This window comes from Salmo salar, unplaced genomic scaffold (genome assembly GCF_905237065.1).
Source record: "Salmo salar unplaced genomic scaffold, Ssal_v3.1, whole genome shotgun sequence".
NCBI classification, from domain to species: Eukaryota; Metazoa; Chordata; class Actinopteri; order Salmoniformes; family Salmonidae; genus Salmo; species Salmo salar.
The window spans coordinates 374-20,408 of record NW_025550138.1 but is presented as its reverse complement, the minus strand read 5'-3'; the positions used below and the strand labels follow the sequence as shown (position 1 = coordinate 20,408).

The following is a 20,035-nucleotide window of genomic DNA, read 5'->3' as shown; positions in this document are numbered from 1 at the left end:
TGTATATCAAATATTGTGTGATACAAAGGGAAAAGGTGATGCCTAGTTATATCTGGGATCTCTATTGTCCTGTATAGGGGAGGAGGAGAGGAGGAGAGGAGGGGAGAGAGAGAGTGGTTAGGGGAGGAGGAAGAGAGAGAGGGAAGAGAGAGAGAGGAGTTAGCCGGGAGGGAAGAGAGAAAAGAGGGAGAGGGTTAGGGAGGGAGGGAAGTGAGGGAAGAGAGAGAGGGTTAGCGGGAGGAAGAGAGAAAAAGAGGAGATAGGGTTAGGGGAGGGGAGGGAAGTGAGGAAGAGAGGAAAGAGAGAGAGGGTTGGGGGAGGGAGGGAAGAGAGGTAAAGAGGGAGGTTTTAGGGGAGGGCAGGGAAGAGGAAGAGGGAAGAGAGAGAGGGTTAGGGGAAGGCAGGAACAGAGAGAGGGTTAGGGGGAAGAAATGGAACAGAGAGAGGGTTAGGGGAAGAGAGAGAGAGAAGAGAGAGGGTTAGGGGAAGAGAGGAAGAGAGAGAGGGTTAGGGGAAGAGATGGAAGAGAGAGAGGGTTAGGGGAAGAAATGGAACAGAGAGAGGGTTAGGGGAAGAGAGGGAACAGAGAGAGAGGTTAGGGGAAGAGAGGGATCAGAGAGAGGGTTAGGGGAAGAGAGAGAACAGAGAGAGGGTTAGGGGAGGGCAGGAACAGAGAGAGGGTTAGGGGAAGAGAGGGAAGAGAGAGAGGTTAGGGGAAGAAATGGAACAGAGAGAGGGTTAGGGAAGAGAGAGAAGCGAGAGAGGGTTGGGGAAGAGAGGGAAGAGAGAGAGAGGTTAGGGGGAGGGCAGGAACAGAGAGAGGGTTAGGGAAGAGAGGGAACAGAGAGAGGGTTAGGGGAAGAGAGGGAAGAGAGAGAGGGTTAGGGGAGGCAGGAACAGAGAGAGGGTTAGGGGAAGAGAGAGAGGGTTAGGGGAAGAGAGGGAAGAGAGAGAGGGTTAGGGGAAGAGAGAGAAGCAGAGAGGGTTAGGGGAAGAAATGGAACAGAGAGGGGTTAGGGAAGAGAGGGAAGAGAGAGAGGGTTAGGGGGAAGAAATGGAACAGAGAGAGGGTTAGGGGAAGAGAGAGAAGCGAGAGAGGGTTAGGGGAGGGCAGGAACAGAGAGGGTTAGGGAAGAGAGGGAACAGAGAGAGGGTTAGGGGAAGAGAGAGAAGCGAGAGAGGGTTAGGGAAGAGAGGGAAGAGAGAGAGGGTTAGGGAAAGAGAGAAAGCGAGAGAGGGTTAGGGGAAGAAATGGAACAGAGAGAGAGGGTTAGGGAAGAGAGGGAAGAGAGAGAGGGTTAGGGAAGAGAGGGATCAGAGAGAGGGTTAGGGAAGAGAGAGAAGAGAGAGAGGGTTAGGGAAGAGAGGGAACAGAGAGAGGGTTAGGGAAGAGATGGAAGAGAGAGAGGGTTAGGGAAGAGAGGGAACAGAGAGAGGGTTAGGGAAGAGAGGGAAGAGAGAGAGGGTTAGGGAAGAGATGGAACAGAGAGAGGGTTAGGGGAAGAGAGGAACAGAGAGAGGGTTAGGGGAAGAAATGGAACAGAGAGAGGGTTAGGGGAAGAGAGGGAAGCGAGAGAGGGTTAGGGGAAGAGAGGAAAGAGAGAGGGTTAGGGAAGAGATGGAAGAGAGAGGGTTAGGGGAAGAGAGGGAACAGAGAGAGGGTTAGGGGAAGAGAGGGAAGAGAGAGAGGGTTAGGGAAGAGAGATGGAAGAGAGAGAGGGTTAGGGGAAGAAATGGAACAGAGAGAGGGTTAGGGGAAGAGATGGAACAGAGAGAGGGTTAGGGGAAGAGAGAGAAGAGAGAGGGTTAGGGGAAGAGAGGGAAGAGAGAGAGAGGGTTAGGGGAAGAGAGGGAAGAGAGAGAGGGTTAGGGGAAGAGAGGGATCAGAGAGAGGGTTAGGGGAAGAGAGGGAAGAGAGAGAGGGTTAGGGGAAGAAATGGAACAGAGAGAGGGTTAGGGGAAGAGATGGAACAGAGAGAGAGGTTAGGGGAAGAGAGGGGAACAGAGAGAGGGTTAGGGGAAGAGAGGGATCAGAGAGAGGGTTAGGGGAAGAGAGGGAAGAGAGAGAGGGTTAGGGGGAGGGCAGGAACAGAGAGAGGGTTAGGGGAAGAGAGGGAACAGAGAGAGGGTTAGGGGAAGAGAGGGAACAGAGAGGGTTAGGGGAGGGCAGGAACAGAGAGAGGGTTAGGGGAAGAGAGGGAAGAGAGAGAGGGTTAGGGGAGGGCAGGAACAGAGAGAGGGTTAGGGGAAGAGAGGGAAGAGAGAGAGGGTTAGGGGAAGAGAGGGAACAGAGAGAGGGTTAGGGGAAGAAATGGAACAGAGAGAGGGTTAGGGGAAGAGAGGGAAGAGAGAGAGGGTTAGGGGAAGAGAGGGATCAGAGAGAGGGTTAGGGGAAGAGAGGGAACAGAGAGAGGGTTAGGGGGGAGGGCAGGAACAGAGAGAGGGTTAGGGGAAGAGAGGGAAGAGAGAGAGGGTTAGGGGGAGGGCAGGAACAGAGAGAGGGTTAGGGGAAGAGAGGGAAGAGAGAGAGGGTTAGGGGAAGAGAGAGAAGCGAGAGAGGGGTTAGGGGAAGAAATGGAACAGAGAGAGGGTTAGGGAAGAGAGGGAAGAGAGAGAGGGTTAGGGAAGAGAGGGATCAGAGAGAGGGTTAGGGAAGAGAGGGAAGAGAGAGAGGGTTAGGGGAAGAGAGGGAAGAGAGAGAGGGTTAGGGGAAGAGAGGAACAGAGAGAGAGGTTAGGGGAAGAGATGGAAGAGAGAGAGGGTTAGGGAAGAGAGGGAAGAGAGAGAGGGTTAGGGGAAGAGAGAGAAGCGAGAGAGGGTTAGGGGAAGAGAGAGAAGCGAGAGAGGGTTAGGGAAGAGATGGAAGAGAGAGAGGGTTAGGGAAGAGAGGGAAGAGAGAGAGGGTTAGGGAAGAGAGGGAACAGAGAGAGGGTTAGGGGAAGAGAGGGAAGAGAGAGAGGGTTAGGGAAGAGATGGAAGAGAGAGAGGTTAGGGGAAGAGAGAGAAGCGAGAGAGGGTTAGGGGAAGAGAGGGAACAGAGAGAGGGTTAGGGGAAGAGAGAGAAGCGAGAGAGGGTTAGGGGAAGAGAGGGAAGAGAGAGAGGGTTATGGGAAGAGAGGGAAGAGAGAGAGGGTTAGGGGAAGAGAGGGAAGCGAGAGAGGGTTAGGGGAAGAGAGGGAAGAGAGAGAGGGTTAGGGAAGAGATGGAAGAGAGAGAGGGTTAGGGGAAGAGAGGGAACAGAGAGAGGGTTAGGGGAAGAGAGAGAAGCGAGAGAGGGTTAGGGGAAGAGAGAGAAGCGAGAGAGGGTTAGGGGAAGAGAGGGAACAGAGAGAGGGTTAGGGGGAGGGCAGGAACAGAGAGAGGGTTAGGGGAAGAGATGGAACAGAGAGAGGGTTAGGGGAAGAGAGAGAAGTGAGAGAGGGTTAGGGGAAGAAATGGAACAGAGAGAGGGTTAGGGGAAGAGAGAGAAGCGAGAGAGGGTTAGGGGAAGAGAGGGAAGAGAGAGAGGGTTATGGGAAGAGAGGGAAGAGAGAGAGGGTTAGGGGAAGAGAGGGAAGCGAGAGAGGGTTAGGGGAAGAGAGGGAACAGAGAGAGGGTTAGGGGGAGGGCAGGAACAGAGAGAGGGTTAGGGGAAGAGATGGAACAGAGAGAGGGTTAGGGGAAGAGAGAGAAGTGAGAGAGGGTTAGGGGAAGAGAGGGATCAGAGAGAGGGTTAGGGAAGAGAGGGAACAGAGAGAGGGTTAGGGAAGAGATGGAAGAGAGAGAGGGTTAGGGTAAGAGAGGGAAGAGTTGCGGGTGGTCAGAGGAGAGAGAGGGATGGGAGAGGAGAGAGAGGGATGGGAGAGGAGAGAGAGGATATTCAGCATTCATCTGGTGCTTTGTGTTCATGAACTGCTTGCCTCTTTTCATCAGGAGGAATCCATCAGATACATTTTCCCCCAGTTACCGTTACCGGTACTCACGTAGGAGGGATTTTATTTATCCGAAGTACTGTATGATTCATCTGTGTGTGTGTGGACTTTTCTAACTTTGTGTGATCTAGATGCAGAGGAGTGGTGGAAGCTGCTGTGTGTTTGTGTGTGTGTGTTTTAACTCTTGTTTTAACTCTTTGTAGAGCTGGATGCAGAGGAGTGGTGGAAGCTACTGTGTGTGGAGTGTCTAGGAAGCTGTCTGAACGACATCAGCCTGGGAGAACCAGACCTGTTAGCAGCGGGGGTGCAGCGGGAGCAGAACGGTGAGTCCCCAATTAGAACACTATCTAATGTCAATCCTGCCCCGAACTGGTTAGCAGTTTACTTGACTGGCCTTTATGTGTTAGTGCAACTGAGTCCTTAGAGGTTTGTGAGAAGGGAATGGTGAATCCACTATTAGCCCCTGCCACCAATAGAGGCCATTTCTCTACCCCCCCCAACCAGCACAGGACTTGTAGGCAGTTTCATTACTGGCACATTTTGGGGCCAGTAATCAAACTGCCTACAAGCCCTGTGCAATAGAGGTCTCTCTGTGTGTGTGTGTGTGTGTGTGTGTGTGTGTGTGTGTGTGTGTGTGTGTGTGTGTGTGTGTGTGTGTGTGTGTGTGTGTGTGTGTATTTGTTTATGTGTGTTGTGCATGTGTGTGTGTGTTGTGTGTGTATTTGTTTATGTGTGTTGTGCATGTGTGTGTTGTGTATGTGTTTTTGAGTGTGTGTGTGTACGTGTTTTTGAGTGTGTGTGTGTGTGTGTACATGTGTCTTCCTGGCCTAATGAGAGGTGCTGTGCATCACTGCCTCTCCTCATAATGAAGCTTGTCACAGAGATGGATGAGATGATAGAGGCTGGGGCTGAGGCCATGTGAAATCACTGTGCTTCCCACACATTCCCCCATCCAGTAAATAGAAAAGGAGAAAATGGAGAAAAGAGAGAAATACATAAAGAAGAGGAAAGGAATAGCTGTTATGTTATACCTAGACTAGCTGTGGAAATGATTGCAATGTGTGTGTGTAATTTGTACACTTTGGAAATCAAATAATAAAAAAACTGTTCTGAATGGTAAAGAGGTGGTATAACTGAATGGTAAAGAGTGCAACTGAAAATAATCTGGGCCAAGGTTTCATTTTGATTCCCCTAACAACCTCTTAAAGCTTTCATAACTTTGTGCCCTGCCCTTGTTTCTTGTTTATTTATATGAATCCGTCTTTTAATGAATCTGAACAGCCCATCTAGTCCAATGAACAGTAATAACCTTTATCTTCCCTCTCGCAGCTTCCATGTAAAACGACAGGGAATTCGGAAAATATTCCAACCCCTTGACTTTTTCCACATTTTGTTAAGTTACAACCTTATTCTAAAATGGATTAAAAAAAAATCCTCATCAATCTACACACAATACCCCACAATGACGTCACAATACCCCACAATGACATCACAATACCCCATAATGACATCACAATACCCCACAATGACAAAGCAAAAGCTGAAATACCTCATTTACATAAGTATTCAGAACGGTTGATATGAGACTCGAAATTGAGCTCAGGTGCATCCTGTTTCCATGCATCATCCTTGAGATGTTTCTACAACTTGATTGGAGTCCACCTGTGGTAAATTCAATTGATTGGACATGATTTGGAAAGGCACACACCTGTCTATATAAGGGCCCACAATTGACAGTGCATGTCTGAGCAAAAACCAAGCCATGAGGTCAAGGAATTGTCCATAGAGCTCTGAGACAGTATTGTGTCAAGGCACAGATCTGGGGAAGGGTATCAAAACATTTCTGCAGCATTGAAGGTCCCCAAGAACACAGTGGCCTCCATCAATGGAAGAAGTTTGGAACCACCAAGATTCTTCCTACAGCTGGCCACCTGGTCAAACTGAGCAAACGGGGGAAAGGGTCTTGGCCAGGGAGGTGACCAAGAACTCTATGATCACTCTGACAGAGCTCTAGATTGTCTTTGTGGAGATGGGAGAACCTTCGAGAAGGACAAACAGCTCTTCAGCACTCCACTAATCAAGCCTTTATGGTAGAGTGGCCAGACGGAAGCCACTCCTCAGTAAAAAGCACATGACAGCCCACTTGGAGTTTGCCAAAAGGCACCTAAAGGATTCTCAGACCATGAGAAACAAGATTCTCTGGTCTGGTGAAACCAAGATTGAACTCTTTGGCCTGAATGCCAAGTGTCATCTCTGGAGAAAACCTGGCACCATCCCTACGGTGAATCATGGTGGTGGCAGCATCATGCTATAGGGATATTTTTCAGCGGCAGGGACTGGGAGACGAGTCAGGATCGAGGGAAAGAAGAACGGAGCAAGGTACAGAGTGATCCTTAATGAAACTCCAGAGCTGCTCCAGAGTGCTCAGGACCTCAGACTGGGCTGAAGTTTCACCTTCCAACAGGACAACGACCCTAAGCACACAGCTAAGACAAACGCAGGAGTGGCTTGAGGACAAGTGTCTGAATGTCCTTGAGAGGCCCAGCCAGAACCCAGACTTGAACCTGATCGAACATCTCTGGAGAGACCTTAAAATAGCTGTGCAACAACGCTCCCCATCCAACCTGACAGAGCTTGAGTGGATCTGCAGAGAAGAATGAGAGAAACTCCCCAAATACAGGTTTGCCAAGCTTGTAGGGTCATACCCAAGAAGACTCGAGGCTATAATCGCTGCCAAATGTGCTTCAACAAAGTACTGAGTAAAGGATCCTGGTATACTTTTGTAAATGTGATATTTCTGTATTTTATTTCAAATAATTTAGCAAAAATTTTGAAAAACTGTTTTTGCTTGGTCATTATGGCGTATTGTGTTAAGGCTGTTATAAGGCTGTTAACTAACACGTGGAAGAAATCAATGGGTCTGAATACTTTCCGAAGGCACTGCATATTCATAACATCGATGTGGTGTGTGTGTGGGGGGGAGGGAGTGGGGGGGTGTACTGAAGTATATCGTAGACAGCTCCACACTCAGCAGTTAGACTTCAGTTAGTGATCTCCAAACTACAGGGGCCGATAATTAAATCAAAGTTCATTTTCTTGCTGCTCCTAAAAATAGTGTAATGAGGAAGATTTGCTACCACTTGTTAGTTTGAGTCCGTTTTGATGAAGCGGAGAAGATGAAACATATTTTAAGTGTATTGAGACTTCATTTCAACACTCCTTAGCAACTGGACGCTGACCTTCACAATGCTCATCCTTCTGTCTCTCTCGCTCGCTCTCTGTCTCTCTCTTTCTCTCTTGCTCTCTCTCTCTCCCTCCTTCTTCTTCATCTTCTTTCTCTCAAGGAAAGAGGAAAATAAAAGAGTTCTTGATAAGGACAAGTGTTTTGTCTTTAGTCTTTATCAGTCTGTTACATAACGTTGAGAACTACTACATTTTAATGTTCTTATTACTTTTTATATCTGCCTCCTATTTTTTTCATCTTTTGAATGAAGTTATACTGAACAAAAATATAAACAAGATCATGCAACCATTTCAATGATTTTACAGAGTTACAATTCATATAAGGAAATCAGTCAATTAAAATAAATACATTAGGCCCTAGTCTATGGATTTCACATGACTGGGCAGGGTTGGTGCAGCCATGGGTGGGCTTGGGAGGGCATAGCCCGCCCATCCACTTGGGAGCCATGCCCACCCACTGGAGAGCTAGGCCCAGCCAATCAGATTGAGTTTTCCCACACAAAAGGGCTTTATTACAGATAGAAATACTCCTTAGTTTCATCAGCTGTCTGGGTGGCTGGTCTCAGACGATCGTGGTTACACATCTGCGGTTGTGTCTGCGGTTGTGAGGCCGGTTTGACGTACTGCCAAATTCTCTAAAACGGCGTTGGAGGTGACTTATGGTGGAGAAATCAACATTCCTTTTTCTGGCAACTCTGATGGACAGTCCTGTAGTCAGCATGCCAATTGCACGCTCCCTCAAAACTTGAGACATCTGTGTCATTGTGTTGGTGACAAAACTGCACATTTTAGAGTGGCCTTTTATTGTCACCAGTACAAGGTGCACCTGTGTAAGGATCATGCTGTTTAATCAGCTTCTTGATGTGACACTCCTGTCAGGTGGATGTATTATCTTGACAAAGGGGAAATGCTCAATGACAAAAAGTTGAGAGAAATAAGCTTTTGTGCGTATGGAACATTTCTGGGATCTTTTATTTCAGCTCATGAAACATGGGACCAGCACTTTACATGTTGTGTTTATATTTTTGTTCAGTATAATATTGTGTTAGGAGCTGTCTTTGTTATCCTTTCAGTACATGGATTTCATCTTCATGCAAGGTGGTTTGAATGCTAATTCTGGATTTTAAGTCGGCTGTACAACAGCTTGGACTCAAATGCTAGTGATCATGTGGAGAAACTTATTTCAGTGACTCATGGGCCAGAAGTATGCAAAAGCCGAACTCTCAAACTGCTGATACTGGGTTGATTTAGTCCGTTTTTGACACTGTATGAGCCTTCTCAGTTCACTAATGGCTTCTGTCAAACAGATGAGACCTTTCATTCTGTCCGTCCGTCTGTCCATCTGTCAGGCACAATGATTTATACAGTACCGTTGAAAAATTTGGGGTAACTTAGAAATGACCTTTTTGAAATAAAAGCACATTGTTTGTCCATTAAAATAACATCAAATTGATTAGAAATACAGTGTTAATGTTGTAAATGACTATTGTAGCTGGAAACAGCAGATTTTTTATGGAATATCTACATAGGCGTACAGAGGCCCATTATCAGCAACCATCACTCCTGTGTTCCAATGGCATGTTGTGTTAGCTAATCCAAGTTTATCATTTTAAAAGGCTCATTAGAAAAAGCCTTTTTCAATTATGTCAGCACAGCTGAAAACTGTTGTCCTGATTAAAGAAGCAATACAACTGGCCTTCTTTAGACTAGTTCAGTTTCTGGAGCATCAGCATTTGTGGGTTTGATTATAGGCTCAAAATGGCCAGAAACAGAGCTTTCTTCTGAAACTTGTCAGTCTATTCTTGTTCTGAGAAATGAAGGCTATTCCATGCAAGAAATTTCCAAGAAACTGAAGATATCATACAACGCTGTGTACTACTCCGTTCACAGAACACTTCAGTTTGCATACCGCCCCAATAGCTCCAGAGACGATGCTATCGCCATCACACTGCACACTGCCCGATCCCATCTGGACAAGAGGAATACCTATGGAAGAATTCAGTTAATTGACTACACCTCAGTATTCAACACCATAGTACCCTCCAAGCTCATCATCAAGCTGGAGGCCCTGGGCCTCAACCCTGCCCTGTGCAATTGGATCCTGGACTTTCTGACGGGCCGCCCCAGGTGGTGAAGGTAGGAAACAACATCTCCACTTCGCTGACTTTCAACACTGGGGCCCCACAAGGGTGCGTGCTCAGGCCCCTCCTGTACTCCCTGTTCACCCACGACTGCGTGGCCATGCACGCCTCTCACTCAAAGTCAACAAAACAAAGGAGATGATCGTGGACTTCAGGAAACAGCAGAAGGAGCACCCCCTCGAGCAGAGGAGAAGGTGGAAAGTTCCTCGGCGTAGACATCACAGACAAACTGAAATGGTCCTCCCACACAGACAGTGTGGTGAAGAAGGCGCAATAGCGCCTCTTCAACCTCAGGAGGCAGAAGAAATTTGGCTTGTCACGCAAAACCATGACAAACTTTAACAGATGCACAAACGAGAGCATCCTGTCGGTCTGTATCACCGCCTGGTATGGCAACTGCACCGCCCTCAACCGCAAGGCTCTCCAGAGTGTGGTGCGGTCTGCACAACGCATCACCGGGAGCAAACTATCTGCCCTCCATGACACCTACACCACCCAATGTCACAGGAAAGCCAAAAAGATCATCAAGAACAACAACCACCCGAGCCACTGCCTGTTCACCCCGCTTCCATCCAGAAGGCGAGGTCAGTACAGGTGCATCAAAGCTGGGACCGATAGACTGAAAAACAGCTTCTATCTCAAGGCCATCAGACTGCTAAACAGCCATCACTAACTCAGAGAGGCTGCTGCCCACATTGAGATCTGATCACTGGACACTTTAATAAATGGATCACTAGTCACGTTAAACAATGTCTCTAAATAATGCCACTTTAATCATGTTTACATTTCTTACATTACTCATATCACATGTATATACTGTATTGAGACCCAATCACTGGACACTTTAATAATGTTTACATATCTTACATTACTCATATCACATGTATAAACTGTATTGAGACCCAATCACTGGAGACTTTAATAATGTTTACATATCTTACATTACTTATATCATATGTATGAACTGTATTTAAACCATCTATTGCACCTTGCCTATGCCGCTCAGCCATCGCTCATCCATATATTTATATGTACATATTCTCATTCACCCCTTTACATTTGTGTGTATTAGGTAGTTGTTGGGGAATGATTAGATTACTTGTTAGATATTACTGCACTGTCGGAACTAGACGCACAAGCATTTCGCTACACTCGCATTAACATCTGCTAATGTGTGTGATCTGCTAATGTATGTGACCAATAACATTTGATTTGATTTTGATTTGTAGCCTTCGCTTTTACTGAAAAGCTTGAAAAGTGTTTAAAAACAGCCAAAAATAGGACTGGAATAGATTCTATCCAAATGTCAAATTCTTACTGTTGTAACAATGCTACTGTGTTAATCTGCCATTTCAAACATATTTTCTGTTTGTAAAATTGCCATGTTTTATTTCTTACTTGTAAGTCAAAATCTGTATTCGGTCAAAAAAAGCAAAAAATGTTTTTGTTCCAGAGCGGTTCAACGTGTACCTGATGCCCACTCCTAACCTGGACATCTATGGGGAGTGTACGATGCAGATCACCCATGAGAACATCTACTTGTGGGATATCCACAATGCCCGCGTCAAACTGGTTATGTGGCCCCTCAACTCACTGAGGAGATACGGACGAGACTCCACCTGGTTCACCTTTGAGTCAGGAAGGTATGTGTGTGTGTGTGTGTGTGTGTGTGTGTGTGTGTGTGTGTGTGTGTGTGTGTGTGTGTGTGTGTGTGTGTGTGTGTGTGTGTGTGTGTGTGTGTGTGTGTGTGTGTGTGTGTGTGTGTGTGTGTGTGTGAGAGAGAGAGAATCCATCTGGTTCACCTATGAGGCAGAAAGGTGCGGTCACAGTGACACACAGTCATCTGCCTGCGTATCTGTTTCATAGGAGTCTCATTCACATGTCTCCTGGATCTGACCTTAACCCCTTCACATGTCTCCTGGATCTGACCCTAACCCCTTCACATGTCTCCTGGATCTGACCCTAACCCCTTCACATGTCTCCTGGATCTGACCTTAAGCCATTCATATGTCTCCTTCATATATCAATCAATCGATCACATTTATATATAAAGCCCTTTTTACATCAGCCGATGTCACAAAGTGCTGTACAGAAACCCAGACAGCAAGCAGGATCTGACCCTAACCCTAACCCCTTCACATGTCTCTTGGATCTGATCCTAACCCCTTCACATGTCTCTTGGATCTGACCCTAACTCTAACCCCTTCACATGTCTCTTGGATCTGAACCTAACCCATTCACATGTCTCTTGGATCTGACCCTAACCCCTTCACATGTCTCTTGGATCTGACACTAACCCCTTCACATGTCTCTTGGATCTGAACCTAACTCTAACCCCTTCACATGTCTCTTGGATCTGAACCTAACCCTAACCCATTCACATGTCTCTTGGATCTGACCCTAACCCTAACCCATTCACATGTCTCTTGGATCTGAACCTAACCCATTCACATGTCTCTTGGATCTGACCCTAACCCCTTCACATGTCTCTTGGATCTGACCCTAACCCATTCACATGTCTCTTGGATCTGACCCTAATCCCTTCACATGTCTCTTGGATCTGACCCTAACTCTAACCCATTCACATGTCTCCTGGATCTGACCCTAATCCCTTCATACGTCTCTTGGATCTGAACCTAACCCTAGCCCTTCACATGTATCTTGGATCTGACCCTAACCCCTTCACATGTCTCTTGGATCTGAACCTAACCCCTTCACATGTCTCTTGGATCTGAACCTAACTCTAACCCCTTCACATGTCTCTTGGATCTGAACCTAACCCCTTCACATGTCTCTTGGATCTGACCCTAACCCTAACCCATTCACATGTCTCTTGGATCTGACCCTAACCCTAACCCATTCACATGTCTCTTGGATCTGAACCTAACCCATTCACATGTCTCTTGGATCTGACCCTAACCCCTTCACATGTCTCTTGGATCTGACCCTAACCCATTCACATGTCTCTTGGATCTGACCCTAATCCCTTCACATGTCTCTTGGATCTGACCCTAATCCCTTCACATGTCTCTTGGATCTGACCCTAACTCTAACCCATTCACATGTCTCTTGGATCTGACCCTAACCCTAACCCCTTCACATGTCTCCTGGATCTGACCCTAATCCCTTCATACGTCTCTTGGATCTGAACCTAACCCTAGCCCTTCACATGTATCTTGGATCTGACCCTAACCCCTTCACATGTCTCTTGGATCTGAACCTAACCCCTTCACATGTCTCTTGGATCTGAACCTAACTCTAACCCCTTCACATGTCTCTTGGATCTGACCCTAACCCTAACCCCTTCACATGTCTCTTGGATCTGAACCGAACCCATTCACATGTCTCTTGGATCTGAACCTAACCCTAGCCCTTCACATGTATCTTGGATCTGACCCTAACCCCTTCACATGTCTCTTGGATCTGAACATAACCCCTTCACATGTCTCTTGGATCTGAACCTAACTCTAACCCCTTCACATGTCTCTTGGATCTGACCCTAACCCTAACCCCTTCACATGTCTCTTGGATCTGTCCCTAATCCCTTCACATGTCTCTTGGATCTGACCCTAACCCATTCATATGTCTCTTGGATCTGACCCTAACTCTAACCCCTTCACATGTCTCTTGGATCTGACCCTAACCCTAACCCCTTCACATGTCTTTTGGATCTGTCCCTAATCCCTTCACATGTCTCTTGGATCTGACCCTAACCCATTCATATGTCTCTTGGATCAGACCCTAACTCTAACCCCTTCACATGTCTCTTGGATCAGACCCTAACTCTAACCCCTTAACATGTCTCTTGGATCTGACCTTAACCCCTTCACATGTCTCCTGGATCTGAACCTAACCCATTCACATGTCTGTTGGATCTGAACCTAACCCCTTCACATGTCTCTTGGATCTGACCCTAACCCATTCACATGTCTGTTGGATCTGACCCTAACCCCTTCACATGTCTCTTGGATCTGACCCTAATCCCTTCACATGTCTCTTGGATCTAACCCCTAACCCCTTCACATGTCTGTTGGATCTGACCCTAATCCCTTCACGTCTCTTGGATCTAACCCTAACCCCTTCACATGTCTCCTGGATCTGGGATTGGTTTGGAAGCAGTAGAGGAAAACTGTTCCCATGGCTCCTGATAAACAACACACACACACCCATGCACACACACACACAGAGGAAGTTTGAACAACTCTAAACATCCCAGCATATCCAAGACACACCCCTCCAGGCCACACCCTTCCAGGCCACACCCCTCCAGGAAATTCTCTCCAGGGCACACCCCCCCAGGCCACACCCTTCCATGCTATGAGATGCCAGGTGTATCTGCTCCTGCCTGCGTACAGTATATCTGGATCTCATTGTTTCTCTGTGTTCAAACCTGTGTGTTAGTGATGATGTATCTGTAAGAAAACTCACTCCCTCCCCCTCCCTTTCTCTCCCCCTACTCACTCCATCTCTCTTTCTACCCCATCTCTCTCGCTCTCCCACCACTCTCTTCACCATCTCTCTCTCTCCACCTTCTTTCTCTCTCCCCCTTCACTCTACCCCATCTCTCTCTCTCTCCCACTTCTCTCTATCTCCCCCTTCTCTCTCTCTCCCCTTCTCTCTTCCCCATCTCTCTCTCTCTCTCTCCCCCCTTCTCTCTTCCCCATCTCTCTCTCTCTCTCTCTCTACCCCTTCTCTCTAACCCTACTCTCTCTCTAGGATGTGTGACACGGGGGAGGGTCTGTTTACGTTCCAGACTAGGCAGGGAGAGATGATGTACCAGAGAGTCCACTCAGCCACACTGTCCATCGCACAGCAACATGAGAGGATGATGGAGGAGAAGACTTCACAGGTAACACACACAACACACACAAACATAACACACACACTACACAAATCAAATCAAATGTATTTATAAAGCCCTTCTTACATCAGCTGATGTCACAAAGGGCTGTACAGAAACCCAGCCTAAAACCCTAAACAACAAGCAATGCAGGTGTAGAAGTACGGTGGCTAGGAAAAACTCCCTAGAAAGGCCGGAACCTAGGAAGAACCCTAGAGAGGAACCAGGCTCTGAGGGGTGGCCAGTCCTCTTCTGGCTGTGCCGGGTGGAGATTATAACAGAACATGGCCAAGATGTTCAAATGTTCATAGATGACCAGCAGGGTCAAATAATAATAATCATGTATAATTACAAGCAATTCATAAGTGCCAAAGGCTTTTATTGACAATTACATGAAGTTGATGCAAAGAGTCAATATTTGCAGTGTTGACCCTTCTTTTTCAAGACCTCTGCAATCCGCCCTGGCATGCTGTCAATTAACTTCTGGGCCACATCCTGACTGATGGCAGCCCATTCTTGCATAATCAATGCTTGGAGTTTGTCAGAATTTGTGGGTTTTTGTTTGTCCACCTGACTCTTGAGGATTGACCACAAGTTCTCAATGGGATTAAGGACTGGGGAGTTTCCTGGCTATGGACCCAAAATATCAATGTTTTGTTCCCCGAGCCACTTAGTTATCACTTTTTCCTTATGGCAAGGTGCTCCATCATGCTGGAAAAGGCATTGTTCGTCACCAAACTGTTCCTGGATGGTTGGGAGAAGTTGCTCTCTGAGGATGTGTTGGTACCATTCTTTATTCATGGCTGTGTTCTTAGGCAGAATTGTGAGTGAGCCCACTCCCTTGGCTGAGAAGCAACCCCACACATGAACGGTCTCAGGATGCTTTACTGTTGGCATGACACAGGACTGATGGTAGTGCTCACCTTGTCTTCTCCGGACAAGCTTTTTTCCAGATGCCTCAAACAATCGGAAAGGGGATTCATCAGAGAAAAGGACTTGACCCCAGTCCTCAGCAGTCCAATCCCTGTACCTTTTGCAGAATGTCAGTCTGTCCCTGATGTTTTTCCTGGAGAGAAGTGGATTCTTTGCTGCCCTTCTTAACACCAGACCATCCACCAAAAGTCTTCACCTCACTGTGCGTGCAGATGGACTCACACCTGCCTGCTGCCATTCCTGAGCAAGTTCTGTACTGGTGGTGCCCCGATCCCGCAGCTGAATTAACTTTAGGATACGGTCCTGGCGCTTCCTGTACTTTCTTGGGCACCCTGAAGCCTTCTTCACAACAATTGAACCGCTCTCCTTGAAGTTCTTAATGATCCGATAAATGGTTGATTTAGGTGCAATCTTACTGGCAGCAATATCCTTGCCTGTGAAGCCCTTTTTGTGCAAAGCAATGATGACGACACGTGTTTCCTTGCAGGTAACCATGGTTGACAGAGGAATAACAAGGATTCCAAGCACCACCCTCCTTTAGAAGCTTCCAGTCTGTTATTCGAACTCAATCAGCATGACAGAGTGATCTCCAGCCTTGTCCTCATCAACACTCACACCTGTGTTAACGAGAGAATTACTGACATGATATCAGCTGGTCCTTTTGTGGCAGGACTGAAATGCAGTGGAAATGCTTTTAGGGGATTCAGTTCATTTGCATGGCAAATAGGGACTTTGCAATGAATTGCAATTCATCTGATCACTCTTCATAACATTCTGGAGTATATGCAAATTGCCATCATCCAAACTGAGGAAGCAGACTTTGTGAAAATTAATGTTTGTGTCATGGTCAAAACTTTTGGCCACGACTGTACACACACAACACAACGCACACACAACACACACATACAATACACACACACACACACTACACACACACACAATATACACAATACACACAACACAACACACACGCACCACACACACACGCAACACACACATACAATACACCCACACACACTCCCCACAGACACACACACACACCAGACAAACACAACACACACACACACAAGAGACACACACACACACAACACACACACACTACACACACACATACACACATCTACACACACACACAACACCCACACACCCACAACACACACACACAACACACACTACACACACACACACACAATACACACTACACACACTACAGACACACAATACACAATACACAACACACATGCACAATACACACATATGCACACACACTACAGAAACACACCACACACACACACACAATACACACTACACACACACTACACAACACACATAGACAAATCACACATATACACACACACTACAAACACACACACACTACACACATATACACACAAAACACACGCACAACACACACACTACACACACACACAACACACACATACAATACACCCACACACACTCTCGACAGACACACACACCACACACACACTCCCACACACACAACAGACACACACACAAGAGACACACACACACACACACACAAAACACACACACAACACACACATTCAATACACACTCACACAACAGACACACACACATCTACACACACACACAACACACACACACACAATACACATTACACACTACAGACACACAATACACAACACACATGCACAATACACACATATGCACACACACTACAGAAACACAACACACACACACAATACACACTACACACACACAGACAATACACACATATGCACACACACTAAACAGACATTGAGTTCCAAAAGTATTCAGACAGTGACAGTTTTTGTTGTTGTTTAGGTTCTGTACTCCAGCACTTGTTCAGGTTCTGTACTCCAGTACTTGTTTAGGTTCTGTACTCCAGTAGTTGTTTAGGTTCTGTACTCCAGCACTTGTTCAGGTTCTGTACTCCAGCACTTGTTTAGGTTCTGTACTCCAGTAGTTGTTTAGGTTCTGTACTCCAGTACTTGTTTAGGTTCTGTACTCCAGTACTTGTTTAGGTTCTGTACTCCAGTACTTGTTCAGGTTCTGTACTCCAGTACTTGTTTAGGTTCTGTACTCCAGTACTTGTTTAGGTTCTGTACTCCAGCACTTGTTCAGGTTCTGTACTCCAGTACTTGTTTAGGTTCTGTACTCCAGTACTTGTTTAGGTTCTGTACTCCAGCACTTGTTCAGGTTCTGTACTCCAGCACTTGTTTAGGTTCTGTACTCCAGTAGTTGTTTAGGTTCTGTACTCCAGTACTTGTTTAGGTTCTGTACTCCAGTACTTGTTTAGGTTCTGTACTCCAGTACTTGTTCAGGTTCTGTACTCCAGTACTTGTTTAGGTTCTGTACTCCAGTACTTGTTTAGGTTCTGTACTCCAGCACTTGTTCAGGTTCTGTACTCCAGTACTTGTTTAGGTTCTGTACTCCAGTACTTGTTTAGGTTCTGTACTCCAGCACTTGTTCAGGTTCTGTACTCCAGTACTTGTTCAGGTTCTGTACTCCAGTACTTGTTTAGGTTCTGTACTCCAGTACTTGTTTAGGTTCTGTACTCCAGTACTTGTTTAGGTTCTGTACTCCAGTACTTGTTCAGGTTCTGTACTCCAGTACTTGTTTAGGTTCTGTACTCCAGTACTTGTTCAGGTTCTGTACTCCAGTACTTGTTTAGGTTCTGTACTCCAGTACTTGTTCAGGTTCTGTACTCCAGTACTTGTTTAGGTTCTGTACTCCAGTACTTGTTTAGGTTCTGTACTCCAGTACTTGTTCAGGTTCTGTACTCCAGTACTTGCTTAGGTTCTGTACTCCAGCACTTGTTCAGGTTCTGTACTCCAGCACTTTGGATTTGAAATGATACAATGCCTATAAATTACAGCACTTTTTGTACATAGTCCCCCCCCCCCCGAATTTATAGTGACAAATTCACTTATATGTGTATTAAAGTAGTCAAAAGTTTACTATTTTGTCCCATATTTATAGCACGCAATGATTACATTAAGCTTGTGACTCTACAAACTTGTTGGATGCATTTGTTGTTTGTTTTGGTTGTGTTTGAGATTATTTGGTCCCTAACAGAAATTAATGGTAAATAATGTATTGTGTCATTTTAAAGTCACTTTTATTGTAAATCACAATAGAATATGTTTCTAAACACTACATTAATGTGGATGCTACCATGATTACGGATGGTCCTGAATGAATCGTGAATAATGATGAGTGAGAGAGTTACAGATGCCCAAATATCATATCCCCAAGACATGCTAACCTCTCACCATTACCATAACAGGGGAGGTTAGCATTTTTATATCATACCCCCAAGACATGCTAACCTCTCACCATTACAATAACAGGGAAGGTTAGCATTTTATATCATACCCCCAAGACATGCTAACCTCTCACCATTACAATAACAGGGAAGGTTAGCATTTTATATCATACCCCCAAGACATGCTAACCTCTCACCATTACAATAACAGGGGAAGTTAGCATTTTTTGGGGGGGTATGATATTTGTGCCTGTAACTTTCTCACTCTGTAACTGTTCCTTAAGGTGACTAAACCTAGAGATAACATTTGGATCCCAAATTGCACCCTATTCCCTATATAGTGCACTACTTTTGACCAGAATCTGTACACTTTCTTGAAAATTGGGCGCCATTTTGGACACATATCCACGTACTGAAGAAGATGTTGTTGTCTCTGTTTCAGACCCACTCCAACCAGACAATGTTAACCAAGTCCATCTCCCTGCCTCGCAGTGCCTACTGGCATCACATAATGCGTCAGAACAGTGTTGGAGACATCTACAGCTACCAAGGTACGCACAAGCTAGTCAAATCAAATCAAATGTATTTATTAATCCCTTCTTACATCAGCTGATGTCACAAAGTGCTGTACAAAAACCCAGCCTAAAACCCCAAACAGCAAGCAATGCAGATGTAGAAGCACGGTGGCTGGGAAAAACTCCCGAGAAAGGCCGGAACCTAGGAAGAACCCTAGAGAGGAACCAGGCTCTGAAGGGTGGCCAGTCCTCTTCTGGCTGTGCCGGGTGGAGATTATAACAGAACATGGCCAAGATGTTCAAATGTTCAGAGATGATGAGCAGGGTCAAATAATAATAATCACAGTGGTTGTAGAGGGTGCAACAGGTCAGCACCTCAGGAGTAAATGTCAGTTGGCTTTTCATAGCCGATCATTCAGAGTATCTCAACTGCTCCTGCTGTCTTTAGAGAGTTGAAAACAGCACGTCAGGTCAGGGTTCCAAAGCTGCAGGCAGAACAGTTGAAACTGGAGCAGCAGCACAGCAGGTGGACTGGGGACAGCAAGGAGTCATCAGGCCAGGTAGTCCTGAGGCATGGTCCTACGGCTCAGGTCCTCAGAGAGAGAGAGAGAGAAAGAAAGAAAGAAAGAAAGAAAGAAAGAAAGAAAGAAAGAAAGAAAGAAAGAAACAAACAAAGAAACAAAGAAAGAAAGAAAGAAAGAATTAGAGAGAGCATACTTAAATTCACACAGGACACTGGATAAGACAGGAGAAATACTCCAGATATAACAGACTGACCCTAGCCCCCCGACACATAAACTACTGCAGCATAAATACTGGAGGCTGAGACAGCAGGGTCAGGAGACATTGTGGCCCCGTCCAACGATACCCCCGGACATGGCCAAACAGGCAGGATATAACTCCACCCACTTTGCCAAAGCACAGCCCCCACACCACTAGAGGGATAGATTCAACCACCAACTTACTATCCTGAGAAAAGGCTGAGTATAGCCCACGAAGATCTCCCCCTTGGCACGAACCAAAGGGGGGTTGCGCCAACCCGGACAGGAAGATCATGTCAGTGACTCAACCTACTCGAGTGACGCACCCCTCCAAGGGACGTCATGGAAGAGCACCAGTAAGCCAGTGGCTCAGCCCCCGTAATAGGGTTTGAGGCAGAGAATCCCTGGTGGACAGAGGGG

General features: G+C 46.2%; 1 protein-coding gene across 1 annotated transcript; it reads left to right on the top strand.

Moving 5' to 3' along the window:
* Nucleotides 1–4,114: 4,114 nt before the first annotated feature.
* On the top strand, nucleotides 4,115–18,975 carry LOC123739204 (docking protein 6; the record flags this gene model as incomplete). Its single annotated transcript, XM_045713678.1, has 4 exons — nucleotides 4,115–4,234; nucleotides 10,749–10,938; nucleotides 14,012–14,144; nucleotides 18,782–18,975. Coding segments are annotated over 4 exons (614 nt in total), but the record flags the coding sequence as incomplete, so codon positions are not given.
* Nucleotides 18,976–20,035: the final 1,060 nt, after the last annotated feature.